Genomic DNA, 17,821 nt, shown 5'->3' with positions numbered 1-17,821 from the left:
TCCTACTCTTCAACTTTCCTCTGGCAAATTTTGCTAGAGGTCTCTTGAAGTCATTTCTGTGTCAGCATTATAAATACATATGCACTATGGTTGGATGTCAATTCTAAAGTTGCTGACATTTTTCTTCTTCTTTGCTCTGCACTATTCAGTCTCAAGTCACAAGGCATAGAAAAGTTAAGGGATCAGCAGGAAGACACATCCTTGAGGATACAATTAATACGTTTACTAGGTAAAGGTCAAAAGAGGTCAGAGGAGTAAGTGAGAAGAATCACTATAACAACATGTGCATTTTTGAATTTATTATTTTATATTCATATTATTTATATTCATCTTTAGGGGACCATGAATGTGACAAAATGTCATAACAATCCTGCCGATAGTTTTTGACAAACAGTATTTCAGTCTGGATCAAAGTGGTGGACCAGCCATCCATCCAACAGATGGACTGAAATAGCTGTCCCTACATCTATAATGCTAAACTGTGTAAATTATATAAATATAAATACATTTGATTTGATTTGATTTAAACTACCCATAGTACAGTCAATATGTTTTTCCATGGCTGTCAATGTACATATTTGGTGATTTACTCCCTGGTCACAGCAACTGCTCCAATAGCAAGCACAATAACATTTGTGAAAATATGGTTTCACTCAGACTCACAGAGCAGTAGCATAGTAGCATTACCTGCATTAAATGCCAGCATATTATGAGAGTATATCAAATACATAGTTGTTCCAAGCACCAACAATATATCAACTCCATTTGATTATATTGCTTATTACAATGCGGATATAAAGTTATCATAATGACAACGTTGTTGTGAGAGCACAGAGGGAGTTCACATTTTGAATGAAAATGTCTGAATCCAGGATGAAAAAAACCAAGAAAAAGACTACTGTTTCTATGATCTTTACCCATCAATAATCATAAATAAAAATATGCTGGGTTCACTGGAGTTGCCATTTCAACCAATTACTGTCCAAGTCTTCCGGGAATCCATTCAGATGCCGAAATTACCTCTTGTGCTTAAAACCATAAAAGCATTCATGAAGGCTATTAGAAGGTTCTCTGTTGTGTGTCTAGAACATAAATACTGCAGTTTTCCCTCACGGGACTAAACAAAGCAGTGCATTTCTTTATAAATGAATGCAGGAAAAGCAATTTTTATAAAGCTTCAGGGAAATATGACTCTGACAGCATTCTATTTTTATCAAGCGCTATATGTTTTATTTTCATCGCTAAACCATTTTTCAAGCTGTCAGAGAGAAAATAAAAATAAATGAAGAGGAGAGACGAAACACACTCAAATCCATCTAGCCATCACTTCACATGGCTACACCCATCTCAAAACTCTTATCAATATAGTCATCCCTCTAGAACAGGTAGTTACTGCTGTGTGAGCTTCTCTCTAACACTTGTCTTTCACATTGTCCCATTCCTATCGATTTCTGTCAATGTTTTCATTACTCAGTGGTAACATGTCTTGAAACACAAATTCCTTTGCTTAAAAGGTGATGTACAGCATGTGCTATGATACCGAGGATTTGACAATTCCATTACTGTCCCTACGATACTGCGTGTGTTTTGACAAGATGGGGGACAACATGATCACAGCTCCCCGCAGTTATGACAAGGCCATGTAATTCCTGACTGATGGATACATCTCTTTGCCCTGCAGAGTTGATTACAGCAGAAAATGCACAGCAGGCCGATGCCTTGTTCTCAAATGGGAACTTTGTCATCTCTGCTTGTCTGACAATCCCAGATCAATACTCAATCAAAAGAGTTTTTTTGCCTTCAGCTTATCGGTTGTTTCTCGGTGCGAAAGCCCAGAGACCGAGCGGTGGACTACATACCGTCATCTAAAAACAAAACAGGACTGTTGCACAAGATGAGAGAGGAAGGGACACCAGGAGCAGTCAGAGGAGATTCTCGGTGAACGCGTTGTACGTTACAGCTTCATTCACAAACAGCGGGACGCATTAGTAATTTGGAATAAGCAGGAAAGGCTGACAAGATGGAGGGGACTGTCTCTTTCAATCACAGATCACAGAAGCCCAGACCAGTGTTTTAATTAAATAATTTAAATGCAATACTGCTTAGAAGAAAACGAGGACAAAACTCTTTTTGAGGATGTTTATGAGACAACTTCTACTCAGACTCGACTGACTACTTAGGGTGATGGTCAGATGCATTTATGCAATTATGAGCTTAATTGGAATACCTTTGATATTATCACAATTTAATACAAATACTTTCATTCCCCATTTCCTTCTACTTTAGATATATCAACAGAGTAAACAAGCTATAAATACACACTTTACTTTGCATTTGCTAAGGCTTCACTCTTGCAGTAATTATCGACAATATGGTGAAAGACGAGAAAGACAAGAGGGTATCAAATGGAGATATGTGGTATTGATAGGCAGTGAGATGCCATTTTGATGGATTTGTTTGGATATTCTTTTAGAGAAACCGTTTTAGAGTACCTATAAAGGATCAGTTTCCGTTTTGTGGTTAAGGTGAATTAACTTATGGAGGACGCAATTGGTCATTGATTTAGTCTGCTCTATGAGGGTTGATAACTAAATATCTGGATACAGTGATGCTAGGCCAAATCAACAACACACAACAACACTTAAGTGAGGCTGTAATTAGTAGTGCACATTAATGCTTTGACCTAAATTCTAACAACAACATGCTGACAATGACAATGCTAACATGCTGATGTTTAGCAGGTATGTTGTGTGTCATGTTTTCCATCATAGCTTAGCATGACAGCTGAGGCTAATGGGAATGTCATTAGTTTTGTAGGTTAATCATTATATGTAAGTATTGGACACATTGAAATGTTGACCTGATGATGGTGCGAGATAGGTATCGTAAATGTGTGTACAACATTTTGTGCCAATCCATAATAGGGATGTAAAGGTTTGTGTATTCATACCGAACCGTCAAGTGCAAATGAAACACCGAAATTAGAAGACCCGCATGCATGTTCCCGGTCAGCTACAACAGCAATGGAGAAAGACTTGCGTTTAAGACGAGGATGTTGTAGGCTAGTAGGGTATGTGAATGAAAACAAATCGAACATGCTAACGCACATTCTATAGCAACACCCAGATGTGCCAATCACAGAAAAGATACATGTTTGGGTGCTTTGAATGTTTAAATATAGCCAATGTGCAACTAATTGAAACAAGTTGATGAAAAATCAGGCAATGACCAAGTCATGATTTATCCTCTGGGTACCATGGATATATGTACCACATTTCATGTCAATCTATCCAATAGTGGTTGAAATATTTCAGTCTGGACCAAAGTGGTGACCAACTGATTTTGTACTAAAAAGACTGTAACTTAGTTTAACTCTAACAGATGAAGCCCCATAGTAGCTTCAGCTGAAATGCAAGAATGCATTTTTAAACACAATAAGGAATTGTGTATTTGATTTGCCATACCTTACAACAGATTTGCACCAAAAAGGGATTTCTTCAAGGTCAGGAAGAACAAAAGTGACCAAAAGCTGTTTACGTACATATGGGCATGTAAGTATTATAGATATTATAGATATTATAGATATAGATAAGTATTATAGACTGTGAACCTATCCTATACTTACACAGAGTGGTATAGACTGCTACACCACAACCAGCAAACTGTACGTTTCATAATTGGAAATTCTTTTTTTTTTCAAAAAAAGGCTTTTAAAGAGCTGATTTTCAGGTAAACGGTTCCTGATAGAAAAGTGCTACGATGGCATGGATCGGTCTTATGAAACAAAGAGGGGAGATAATTTAAATCGCAGAACCTCGAGTGCAATGAGGGTTTCGAAAGGGGCAACGGCTGTCTTTTTTTGTCAGGGAGGAGGAGAGGAGAGTGGGCGATGGGGAGAGATTGGTTTGTCTGGTTGGACTCTGAGGGTTTTGAGTGTGTGTGTGAGGGAGGAGAGGGTCCCTGCCGAACCAGAGAGACGGACAGATAATCAAGCCAGAGTTGATGTGGGACTTTGTGTAGGGGCAAAGGAGAATAGAAACTCTTTAATAGATTAGCAGCACTGAAGTACTGGAGCGGCCACAAGGGAAGCCAAGAGTTGAACCATTGTAACACCTTGAATTCCCAATCATCAATACACCTTAATACAACTATAGCTTCGGGGATTCACATTTTCATTTTGGACAACTCTCTCTCTGAAATTAGAAATACTTTCTCATCTACATAACACTCATGCAGGACAAGGAGAAGAGAGAGAGAGAGAGGCAGAAAAGAGTGACAGAAGGCTGAGAGAAAGATAGATGTTGATGCTATTTAGCTTTGGAATTACGCAGGGAACCACATAACGGCCGCAAGGGAGCAAAATAATTTACTGCAAATCACAAAAATGTATTCAAAAGTCCTATTCACATATATTCAGATCAAATCGCTGTTGAAAATAAAGCACATTTAGAATGCAATTTTTTCCTCTCAGTGGTGTAATGCAAATCGCTCCCTATGGTAATTCAAAAGAAGATAGCTCAGTTAAGAAGGCTCAGGAAAATCAATGATGCCTTACTGGTGAAAAAGAGAACAGATGCATATAAATGAGTGAGTTTCTCACTGGATTGGAGCTTGTGTTTCTATACACTTGGCCATAAGAACTTGCATTGGTATGTTGAGAATGCAAATTTTAACACTTTCAATCACTTATCATTCAGCCTACGATTTCATTTTCATTTGAAAATGTCACGGTTATATAATCTAATAATTTTCAGTTTAGACACTGCAACTCACTGAGACGAAACATGACTCACCAAGTAATTAGAGGAAAATAAAAGTTGACCAGGTGGGCTTATTGCTTCGCTGAACCAAATGGCATCATGTACATACACATCGATGAGAGCAAGAAGGGGGAAAAAACTAATTTATTCTAACACAACAATACCTGAGAGTTAATTGGGCAGCAGCCTCAGATACCTTGGACATTTATTTGCCAGGCTTTCTCAGTCTGACAAGCTGATAATGAGGCATTATGGGACAGCAGGTCACCTGGTAGGGTGTTAGACAGACTGTTCTCCAGCTAACAAAGGGAGGGAAAGAGAGAGATAAAGGTAGAGATGGAGACCATAATGGGACAAACGGGCACCATCATGCTACAAATTACCTGCCAGTTTTGGTGTAATCGCTCAGTTGAATCGTTATCAATCTCTGTCTTGCTTTCTTTGCATTCACTAACTACTGTTGGCACCCCACCAACCCTCTGCATCAACGTTTTATCATACCCTTTCTCAACACTTACACAATTTACCTACGCTAGCAATTAGCCTTTGGTATGGTTCACCTTTTCTTTTTACTGACTTGCTTGCAGGGTCCTTCTTTGTATGTGGCAGTTTGTGATGCTGCCGCAGAAGAGTAATTGTGTGCTTTGAGATAGAGGGACGAGGGGAGCGGGGACGAACAACAGGACAGAGGACATAGTAATGACTGCAGTTCAGGAAATGATGTAATTGTACGCAGGGTGCAGACAAGTGGAGAATGGTTCTAGACAAGTGGTCCGCTTAAAGCAGGTTTAGGCACAATATGTGCGCCATAGGCCTCTTTTCATGATGGCTTGGGTTTGAGGTGATGGTGTGTCAATCTACTGCAATTTATGTCAAGGATTACTGAGGTTTATGTTTGTGCCTCTGGCCTGTTCAGACAAGGGGGCAGTTGGTTTTCATAATGGAGCTATCATTTATGTCACCAATTACACTTGCCTATTGGAGAATATTTACTGTATCATGATATAAAATGACATGCAAGGTAATAGAAGTTGTATCCATGTTGCCCACCCCTAAGCTGAATTTATCGAGCCTGTGTGTACGTGTGCGTTTGCATGTGAGAGCAGAGAGCAGAGCAGAACAGCAGACCAGATCCATCCCTTTCACCCTTCACAGCAGGAACTGGAGCCTTAATTACCTCTGATATAAACACAAATTAGTCTGGAACACAAACAGAGCATGGGCTATGAGGAATATCTTCATTTATACCCCATCATGTCCAATTACACAAGATATATCACCTAGATGCTAGGTTTAACTTGTCTGCATGGTGTGGGCAGAGGAAAGATAAACATAATTTACCAAAAACATGACAGTCTTAACACAGCAATTTTCCAGCAGCATACCATTCCACCTCCAAAATTTAGATCAAACGAATAAATTGACAATATGCATGACTATCACTGATGTTACTGTTATGCTGATGCTGTCATAGTGACTCCCATGTGACTTACAAAACAAATGGAGGAATTAAACTCAGTGCCCTCTGAAGAGAGGTATATGCCAATGGTGTAAAGACTTTATAAAAGAAACAATACCATGCCTACACAGAGATGAGGGATAACTTTATCTCTTGATTAAAACAGAAACCGAATAACCTTCCCTCCGAACGTTTCCAAGTTGTATTATTTTTGGTGTTGCTGTCGGATAACTTTCTGTTTTCTTCAGAGTTACCAACAACACAGGACACACTGCATCTATTTCTAAACGCAATGACATGTGCAATCAACATCATAATGATAAGTTAAAGCAAAAAATGGTGCCACTTTAAGTACAATTACATAGTAGATAGCTATAGCTTCACTTGTCCTGGAGTGAAATGCTGAAATCCTGTGTGAGTAAAGTTTAATAAAATGATCAGTTCCCCAACTGTTTAAATAACATTTAACTATATACAGTATTTGTGATTGTTTATTTAAACAATTAATTATTCAGTGGAAACCATTGAGGCCTCAGTGCTGCAGACACAGTGTCGACAATTATTGAGAGACAGTCTGAGGAGTAAGGCATTGTCAACAAAACACTGACATCATTACAAGTCACCATTACAATCCAAACTTGGTTTGATAAAGTTATGATGTGGTCAAAATTCCGGCAACCGTTAGTAAGCAAGTCAGTTAACATCAGCAGTTATAAAAACGTTGGTAGACAGGGCACAGATGGAGGGAATAGCTAAACAGCAAACATGGGGGAGAAGAATGGTGTGTACACAAAGCCCAAGGGAACGCATGGCATGAAGGGAAAAGAGAATGAGAGAGAGAGATAAAGAGGAATAGAGAAAAAACGGAGAGCGAAGGAGTAAACAGAGAGGAAGAGACTCGGGCTTTGGCTGCCTTTGTTATCAGTTTGCACAGAAATGTCAGAGCACTGTGACATTCTTCCCTACAGCTTCCCCTGCTGCCCAACTGCTACTGTGTCACACACGGTACACCACTCTGCTACGGATTACACACACACACACACACACACACACACACACACACCCCCACACACAAACACACACACACCCCACACACACACACACACACACACACACACACACACACACCAATGGTGGAAAAGCACATATTGACAAAAATAAATAAATTAACACACGGATCACACACACAACATACACACATATATTAACGTACAGCATGTGGTAACTTCATTGATACACAAGCATTCTTTACTGGGTGGAGCTTCTTTTTTCAGGATATAGCATGGTTGCTAGCGGTTGAAAAATGTAGCACTGAGAGAAAATGAAGAATAAAGAAATATTTTGTATAATATTAAATATAATCTTTAGAAACATCTATTCCCATGAAGTATAGTTAATAATTTTACGATTGTTATGTTATCCGGGAGGACTCCGGAAGGGTACCGAAGGACTAGAAGGGCGGCAGCCTCTTCGGTGGCAGAGGCAATGCAGCGGGTGTGGGAGAAGTTCGGAGAAGCTATGGAAAAAGACTTTCGGTTGGCACCAAGGTGCTTCTGGAAAACCATCTGGCACCTCAGGAGGGGAAAGTGGGGAACCATTCAAGCTGTGTACAGCAAGGGTGGGACCCTGCTGACTTTGACTGAGAAGGTTATCGGGTGGTGGAAGGAGCACTTTGAGGAACTCCTGAATCCGACTAACACGCCCTCTATGGTAGAGGCAGAGCTGGAAGCTGATGGGGGATCACCGTCAATTTCCCTGATGGAAGTCACTGAGGTAGTCAAACAACTCCACAGTGGCAAAGATGCAGAGGTTGGTGAGATCCGTCCAGAAATGCTGAAGGTTTTGGCTGTTGAGGGGCTGTCTTGGTTGACACGCCTCGTCAACATTGTGTGGAAGTCTGGGACAGTGCCTAGGGGGTGGCAGACCGGGGTGGTGGTTCCCCTATTCAAAAAGGGGGACCAGAGAGTGTGTGCCAACTACAGGGGTATCACACATCTCAGCCTCCCTAGTAAAGTCTACTCCAAGGTACTGGAAAGGAGGGTTCGGCCGATAGTAGAACATCGGATTGAAGAGGAACAATGCGGATTCCGTCCTAGTAGTGGAACAACGGACCAACTCTTTACTCTCGCAAGGATCCTGGAGGGGGCCTGGAGTACGCCCATCCGGTCTACATGTGTTTTGTGGATCTGGAGAAGGCGTATGACCGGGTCCCCCGGGTGATACTGTGGGAGGTGCTGCAGGGGTATGGGGTCAGGGGGTCACTTCTGAGGGCCATCCAATCCCTGTACACCCAAAGCGAGAGTTGTGTCTGGATACTCGGCAGTAAGTCGGACTCGTTCCCAGTGAATGTTGGCCTCCGCCAGGGCTGCGCTTTATAACCAATCTTGTTTGTGATTTTCATAGACAGGATATCGAGGCGTAGTCATAGAGGAGAGGGGTTGCAGTTTGGTGGCCTGAGGATCTCATCGCTGCTCTTTGCAGATGATGTGGTCCTTATGGCATCAGCAACAGTCACTGGATCGGTTCACAGCCGAGTGAGAAGCGGTTGGGACGAGAATCAGCACCTCAAAATCTGAGGCCATGGCTCTCAGCAGGAAACTGGTGGATTGCCTACTCCGGGTAGGGAATGAGCCCTTACCCCAAGTGAAGGAGTTCAAGTACCTCGTGGTCTTGTTCGCGAGTGAGGGGACGATGGAGCGAGAGATTGGCCGGAGAATCAGAGCAGCGGGGGCTGCAGTCTGCAGTCGCTTTACCACACCAAAAAGAGAGCTGAGATAGAAGGCAAAGCTCTCAATCTACCGGTCGATCTTCGTTCCTACCATCAACTAGAGGAGAGATTATATCTCCTCACTGGCCTGGGAACTCCTCGGGATCCCCCAGTCGGAGCTGGCGGATGTGGCCCGGAGAAGGGAAGTTTGGGGTTCCTTACTGGAGCTGCCTACGACCCGACCCCGGATAAGCGGTAGACGACGGATGGATATACGATTCAAAAACACACAATTAGTGAGACAAAATAAAAAGTTCCACACATCCGATTAGTTCAATTTGTCAATAAATGCTCAAGTTAAAAACTCAAACAGGATATCATACACACAGAGATAAGAGTTTCCAATGATACTTTTTGTGGTAAAAGTTAAGTCAAAAGTCCTAAGATGAACAATTAAATGTAACTGATCGCTCAATACAGTTTGGCCTCTCAGACCTTTGAGATGAGGATATTCACAAACTACAACATTAAAGAAAATTCATAAAAAAAATTCATTGCACACTACCTACTCAGCATCAGACGACTAGGTTAGCAACTAGATATTGAACATTACTGTAAAGACACATTTTCCCCTTAGGAGTTAGGGGAACGCAAGACTGGGCTAAAGGGTGAACAAAAACACAACTCCAAATGAATGATAATGTTGCTCCGTAACTGCTTTATGAAGCTGCTTGCTGCTTAATTGTCATGATGCAACAGCCTGACTTTGACTTTTGTTTTTTTACAAGGTTCTTGCTTCCACTTCCATTCCACTTTCTTATGTCTGGACTGCGGCTCAGGAGTCACTGTGTCGTCCACTCATCGGATGGTCAGTGGATCGATCCCTGACCCCTGCAGTCAACATATCTGATGAGCAGGTGGCACTTTGTTTGTTTGTCTGCCACCAGTGTACAGAGTGTGTGTGTATGTGTGTGTCAATGCAGTCCATTTATCATTTACATGTAATTATGATAAATCCATTTTGATTTATTTCTCTGTTAAGATGATTTCATGAACACTAGATGGAAAAACCAGTGAGAAATGTTGTTAAAAGGAATACAAAAGGTTTAATGATGCCATGACTGACTATCTATCTCCCTCAAACAAAACAATCCTTAGCCTACAGAATATGAAACCTATGGAAAACTAACAGGTTGTTAAATACAATGTTGATGATTGTTGGATAGACAGATCATTGAGGCTAAACTGACATGTTGGCTAAGTAGACTATTGTACAGATTTGCAGGCATATGCAAGAAACACAGAGCGGCATTCTTCATCTTATCTCTGAGCTCAATCATATCTGACATCCATGGCAACTCAAGTACCAAGAAACTGTCAGATCACACCATACTGAAAATAAACTTCAGTTTATTTTGTTTTGCTCAATTTGGTTTATTAAACCAGGCTATGATCCACTCAAGAAGTAACAGTTTACATGATGCTCGGGGTTATAAAAGCATTTACTGGGTATCTTTGAGATATATCAAAAAATAAAGAACACAGCAACAAACAATTGCATATAAAAGCAAATTCACTTCTATCACTTCAAGCAAGAAGGTCTCTGGCGGATAGTATTGGATCTAACCCAGTAATGTAAAATGAGTTTAAAAAAAATATATTGGTGCTGAGCTTGCAGAAGTCAGTTAATTTGTCTACTAAATAGAGTCAGGGCTAAAAACTAAGATGATTCAAATGTCTGGCCCTCACTGAGGCCAAACTGATAACAGCTTTTCCTGCTTGGAATTTGTTATTTTTCTAGATCGCTCCCAGTGGGCTCATTTTCTATGTAACCATGTGAGGTTGCATGCACAGTGTGAGTGTGCAGTACAGTAAAAGCACTAACACACTCTGTAGGTCAGGAATCCACACTATCAAAAACTATGCATGTAAGCATTACATAAATCACTTGTTTTTGTTTTTTTCCATTTGACAATTCCACAATGTAATCCTTGCTACTGCAGGATCACAACCTGAAAATGCACTTTTAGTGTGACTGCATTATTCTAACGAGATTCAACTGTGTTTGTCAGTCTATAATCTTGGTGTGCATAGCCAGTAATGAAATAATGTTGCTTGCCTAATGTATACCATTGCATAAGCAATGTCTGTATTAGCAATTCACAACACAAGTTCAGCAAGCTCCAAATGTCTTCATGGGAAGCTGTCTGTGTGTGAGAGTGTGTGTTTGTGTGTCTTTCCTCTGCCCGCCTGTTGACTGATCCCTCTTATCTACGAAGCTCTGCTGGTGATTAAAGTTTTTGTCTGTTGGCTTTTTGTGCTAATGATGTGAGAACAAACATAGTGACAACCATCATAGGATTGGCAGTGCGGAGCTTTTTATTCCACTGTGCTTTCTACTTCTAACCATCTGACTGGGACCTGCATTCCACAAACGTATTTCTCCAAACAATCTGGGCGCTGCAACATGTTTGCCCTTAAGACACTTGACAGGTAAACCCGAGGGGCTCTTTTTTCACTTCATTTTCATCAGTGGAACACAGTTCAAGGTGAACAGCGGGAGCACACCGGGTGAAGCAACTGATTTTTGCTCATTTCATCATCAGCGCCATGAAGTGCAACTATGACAGTTGGAAACATTGTGGGACTCAAAAGTATATATTTCAGTAGTTGAGGTAGGGAACCGTCAATAGTTTTGTGAACAAAGCTACTCCCCTTACATGTCCTGGATTTGGACAGGGCAATCACAACCGTTTATCTACACGCATGCTGTCATTGGTCATCTAGGACGGACGACTCTGCGGGTGAGAGCCGGGAGGGAATCGAAGATTCTGTAGGAATGAAACCCGCAAATAGAGTCACACTCTGGAGCCGTTTACTGCCAGGGGGAGAGCTCTGAGATTTTAACTTTGAACAGCAGTCAACCTGTGGTAAACCGTCTGTGTGTGTCTGGTAGCAGAGCAGCTGTAGCAACAGCAGTTCTGTGAATGTGTTTCTGTTGTTTACAAGCACACGACTACTGCCTGCCACCTGGCCCAATATGAACGGCCTCCTCAAAGACTTTGGATTGGTTCTAATGTGCAGGGTTAACTCTATAATTGTTTCCATCCAGTTTTAGCAACGGAATTAGGAAGATTGTCTTCAGTCTATAGTTGAGCGAAGCATTTGTCAGCTGACTTGAGAGTCTAATGAACAGCAGAAACTAATCCTAGTGTGTCCAGGATGTCACCGCCTACACACTTCTCACCAAGGCATCATGTCATATAGGACCATTGTATGGTGGATTACTGCCATTCACACCACAACTGTATGTAGATAGCGTAAAAAAAGATGTTTTTTCATAATTTACCCTGCTTTTATGACTGACACACGCATGCAGACTTGCTTGTAAAAAAGGTGGCAGTAGGTTAGCAAAGAACTTTCCTGAAATAGAAACGCTGTACATTCAAAGGGCATTTATTTATAATCCAGCCCAGTGAGGGCACAACTGTCACCATGATAGCAACAGTGATACCAGTCACAACAGCTCAGAGAGCCAAAAGAAGCAGCTCCTGTGACAAAGTGACAAAGGCATCTAAGAGAACGTTAGGATTTATAGTAGAAGCCAAAGGTGAAATGTATTCTCAAAGGCTCTGCCAGACTTGCCTTAAAATGATCAATTTTGAATCACTTGACCATGAGATGGGGAAGAAAGGTAGTGCAGAGTCTCTGTATTAGTATTATATAATGGTAGTAGTCCATAAAGTAACAAACTGTCTATACATATTGATCATCACATTTAGATTTAAAAAACTCTCAATCGTATAATATAAATGGTATTTTTCTTTCCAATTCTACAAATGTCATATCAAATCTCATTTAGCTGTTTCAGTTCCATTTTTTCGGGAATCCCGTGGAATAAGAGCCACATTCATTATTCATCACGCGAGTGGGATGGGACAGGAATCATAATTACAACAGGTCAGTAGTAGGACGGGAATTTTTGATTGAAAAATACACTAAAAATACACTAATGTGTCACCCTCTATTTCAGCCAAAGAGCAGGGCAGGAAAATAGGGGCGAGAAGGGGAAGTAGTGAATACATTTTGTGTTTGTTGTTGTTTATGAACAAACAATACATGTTCAAGACAAAATCCTGCAACATAAAACATATATATTTGATAACACTGTGGAATATTATTGTCAATAAAGACTTGTTTGCCTTAAAGTAATTTGTATCAAGTCATGTGCATTTGACTGCAGCACCACGACATCACATACAAACCACTGGGACATAAATGTAGACATCGGCACAACCACACCGCGCCTGAGATCAGAGACATCTCAAATATAGCAATCATGGTGTGTGTGTGTGTGTGTGTGTGTGTGTGTGTGTGTGTGTGTGTGTGTGTGTGTGTGTGTGTGTGTGCGTGTGTGCGTGTGTGTGTGTGTGTGTGTGTGTGTGTGTGTGTGATATTGCTGTGCAACTAAAGCCAATAAAAGCCAAGTTCTCCCCAGAGTCCTTCAATATAACAATGACACCTACCTGTAGGGGATCCCTCGAGCACCTCTCCTGTGTAGCGTGTCTCTCTGAAGATGGGCCGGTTGTCATTTTGGTCGATGACAATGATCTCTAGTATGACCGGCCCCTCAACAAGGTTTCCAGCGAAGTCTGTGGTTGAAACTTCCAGCTATGTGGAAGGAAAACAAACTGTTATTTACAGTAATCTTTGTAAACTGTATGTGAGCGGTTCAAAATCTGTGCTCTTTTGCATTCTGCTACAAAAACATCCCACCTGTCTTCTAACGAAAATACAGCCACAGTTAAAAATGGATTCAAACATCACTGCAATTTACTGCAGCTCCCTCTAAAAATGACAACAATGCTTAATAGCAACATTTGTCTTAAGACGGATAAACACACATTATTCTATCTTTGTTGCCAGTGGTGGGCAATTTCCCTGGAATACAATAATGACATAATTTGTATTATTAAGTGTCTGAGCATTTAGCAGTACCTTAACATTTGCCTGTAATTACAATTTTGTATCAAGTTTTTCAAACATCCACGCTGTAGAAATTGTGTTTAGTGATTATCTGGTAAAAACGTTTCACTGCATTTAGTTTGTTTATTTCTTACTTCCCCTCAAACGTATTCACCTTGTGTCCTTGTATATACTGTATGCCTGTTCACATTCTTTTACAGGCACTTCGAGATACAAAACTTCCTCCTCCTCCTCCTCCTCCTCCTCCTCCTCTCTGCCTCTTCACCTTGTTTGCTCCTCCACCGAGGAACCCTCCATCAGCCTGCACCACATACTTATGCATTCAGCTTCCCCCTACTCTGCAGTTTTGCAAGTCATCCTCACCGTTCACCTAGGAGACCATGCCAGTTTAACAGAGTACAGTTGAAATATGCAGAATATCAATTCGGCAATACTTAATTTAATCCAGAGTGGGACGACCCTGTCCTCTTTTGTCAGCTCCTAAATACTAAACAGACACAACTAAAGCTGAGCCGACTAAATAGATGTAGTTGAAGTATATAGGGATGGAGGTGCACTCCAACCAGCTGCATTATTGTTAATTTGTTGTGTATACTATTAGTAACTCTGGTAATTGTGCTGACACAATTGCGTTCACAATGCATAACAATGGCCAAAAAAGTTACAAATTGACTCCATGCAGAAGAATAGCGCTTTCCTGACTAATGTTGGGAGCACATATTTGCGACCTATAATTATAAATACAAGCCGAATTCCAAATTGACCGAACGCATTATTCAGCTTTCCCTTTAAGATGCTACATGAGAATTATTTTCAAAAAGTATCATTGTCGTATTAATTTTGATGGCTTAGTGTGAATACCATTACAAATGAAAGCGTAGTTGAGGTGACTTGTTGGCTTTATCTTGTTCATTAACAAAGGTTATCTCAGCAGTGGCCTCATTTGTTTACCTTAATTATACAAATTATTATCCTCAGAAATAACGTGGTATTCATTTTGAAGCGCTACATTTGGATACAATGAATAATGGAGATTGCAGACTGAGAAAATGAGCACACCCGCACAGTATGCATACGAAAAGTGATTGGACGCATAATAGCCTGTATGTTGCCACTGCTGGTTGTCACAAGATTTGGATCACTTTTGAAATAATCTTTGCATGTCTTCTGCTATAAATCCAATCTGCAGAAGAGGCTATGCACTCTAGGAAGTCAGCGATTTGTATCCTATAAAGATACCATATGTAAAGACATTACCTCCATTCCAATCTTAATCTGTGGCAAAAGAGATCACTTTACTTCCTTTATTAGCGCCGGAGCAGGGCTGGAAGGATTTATCAGAGGGAGAGAGAGTGAACGAGAAAGCTTTATCTGTGGCATTGCATTGCCAGCCTTCCCTCTTCCAATCAGTAATGCATGACATCACGCAACCTCTCTATCACATGGGTCATCCCGGACCTCTCCCTCTCCCTTTATCTCTCCCACCCCCCCACTGTCTTCCTCTTTCTTTGTCCTCCTATCTGTCCGTCACCATGGAGCCTGGAGCATATAGCATAATGGCAGTAATGGCACACATGCAGCAGAACTAAGTGTTTTAGGTGTTAGGAGCCTAATGGTTTCATATATCATCTCATCCTGCTCTCTCTCTCTCTCTATCTCTCTCTCTCTCTCTCTCTCTCTCTCTCTCTCTCTCTCTCTCTCTCTCTCTCTCTCTCTCTCTGCCTTGAGAATATACCATCGGAGTCTATTCATGAGAGGGACCATTTCCCCCTCTGTCTCCATCCTGCAGAACTGCTGACTCTCAACTAATGGTGTTCTCAACCCAACATGTATCTTCATCCTATCCACTGATCAGCTCACACACTCATACACACACAGGTAGAAGGCTGAAACAAGAGTACAGGGATCACTCTTGAACATGATGGCAAAATAACTACAGTCCTGTGCCAACAAGCATCAGTACGCATGACATCACTCACTCACACAGGCGCACACACATTAACACATGCACGCAGTCTGCCTTTTCTTCGCAGCATGTCTGAGCTGTAATGAGAACATTAGCTGTGAGGTGCCGAGCTTCAGATCCTTTGAATGGGGGATCACACCGACAACACAGAAATAACCTGTTTGGCAGACGGAGGGAATATATAATCAAACACACATAGTCTCATAGCAAAAGGTGAGATTCTTAAAACAAAGGCAGCTATGAAAAGCTTTTGATTTGCATAATTCTCTTCGAGCTACATATGACTTGCAAATATCATAGCACAAGTTCTAACCGGGGTTTAAGTATGCAGTGCATTCGCAATGAAAATGTGAAATGATTTAGTACGCTCAAAGATATTAGGATGCAGTGTAAATGATGTAGTCTAGTGTTGATGGAAGCTATGCGATGCACAAAGGAACGGTAGAAGCAATTTGCAGTTAGATACAAATTAAGTTGCAAATGGTTGTTAATCAGCTACAAGTTCTCACAAATAATAATAATTTGAAATGAATAAGTTGAACATTTTTAGAAAGAAAATGCTCTTTGTTAAGTTTAATAGAGTTGAAAAATGGAAGAGACGCAGGTTCAAGACGTATTTCCCCCCAATAAATCTATTTCAATGAATGATCTTTGTGATCCTCAGCACAGAAACACGGGAGTACTACAGATGTTGTAACAAAGTTTAGGTCATGACCACCTCGTTCCCTCGTTGACTCAAGCTGCAGATTGTAAAATTGGATTTCTAAAAAACTCAATCTTTAGGTGAATCTTTACAACTAAGAATAAGAAGTTGTATAATTTTTTGACTTATTTAATTTCTATCTTTTCTGTGTCTTTACATTACATTATAGGTAATTCAGCAGATGCACTTATCCAGAGGGACTTACATTGAACTAACTACAGGGACAGTCCCCCTGGAGTTAAGTACCTTGCTCAGGGGCACAATGGTGGCAGTCTGGTATTCAACTCACAACCATCTGGTGTTGTATTTGGAAGCCGTGCCACTAGACCACTAGGCCATCACCAGCACCATTGTCTCAGTGTTGTATTTATGTTTGTATGTGTTTTATTTATGGTAAATGTATGCATCCCATTGCTGCATAACCCTAACCTTTGCGAGTCTACATTCCCTTGTCGACCTACATTTTTACACATTTGACTTTTCACCAAAGAAGCAGATATTTTCTAACACTTAGCACTGATGGGTTTTGTCACGAAAGCGTTTCGACTGTGAGTCACGTCGTCCTTGTAGGAAATAAATGTGACATCTACCTCCGGAACCAAGGGCACAAAATATATCCTCCCACTTCATAACACTGTTGGCACCAGTTTTAGAAAATTGATTGACGTCCGTCTGCGCATAGGCCTATATTAAATGAGTTCCTGTTATAACAAAATCCCAAACATTTTTTGATTAATAACTGTAAAAATACATATAACATTATGTATGTGATGGTAATTGGAACAGAGCTATTTTTTCTTCTTTCTCTGCTTCCTTCCTGCATTTCTGTTCACTGACTAACCACACATTTAATGTTCTACTACTACTTACAGTTGCTATTTTTTGATGGGGAAGCAAGACTGACATTTATTCTGAAGTAAATGTAAATAATGATGGTGGCTATCATAACTTTTATACCCTGTCTCAAAACCATAATGTATTACAAAGAACATTTGTCTTACCCTGCAGGCTTTATGTGAAATACTGAGTCTGATTTCAACAGTGGGATTATTCATCAAAAATAATTTGGTAAAAGCAGCATACCTTTTCTTCCCCAGCTCTCATCTTTGCACTGCTGCTACTGTAGGCGCCAGATATTCTTTAGTAGCTCTTTTTGTACTTGTGTATAAAGAATCCTAAATGGTCCATGGTGGTTGGATGCTTGTGCAAATCCCCACCTATGCACTGTCCTCTCTTCTTG

General features: G+C 40.8%; 1 protein-coding gene across 1 annotated transcript in view; it reads right to left on the bottom strand.

The window, feature by feature from the left end:
* cdh13 (cadherin 13, H-cadherin (heart)) overlaps positions 1-17,821 on the bottom strand; it is a 320,149-nt gene that overhangs the window by 140,712 nt on the left and 161,616 nt on the right. Inside the window, exon 7 of the mRNA XM_029434516.1 lies at positions 13,453-13,597. Within this exon, the coding sequence (XP_029290376.1) occupies positions 13,453-13,597 (145 nt within the window). The remainder of the gene's footprint in view (positions 1-13,452; positions 13,598-17,821) is intronic.

Source organism: Cottoperca gobio, chromosome 6 (assembly GCF_900634415.1).
Source record: "Cottoperca gobio chromosome 6, fCotGob3.1, whole genome shotgun sequence".
NCBI lineage: Eukaryota > Metazoa > Chordata > Actinopteri > Perciformes > Bovichtidae > Cottoperca > Cottoperca gobio.
This window is presented reverse-complemented; position numbering and strand designations above follow the sequence as displayed.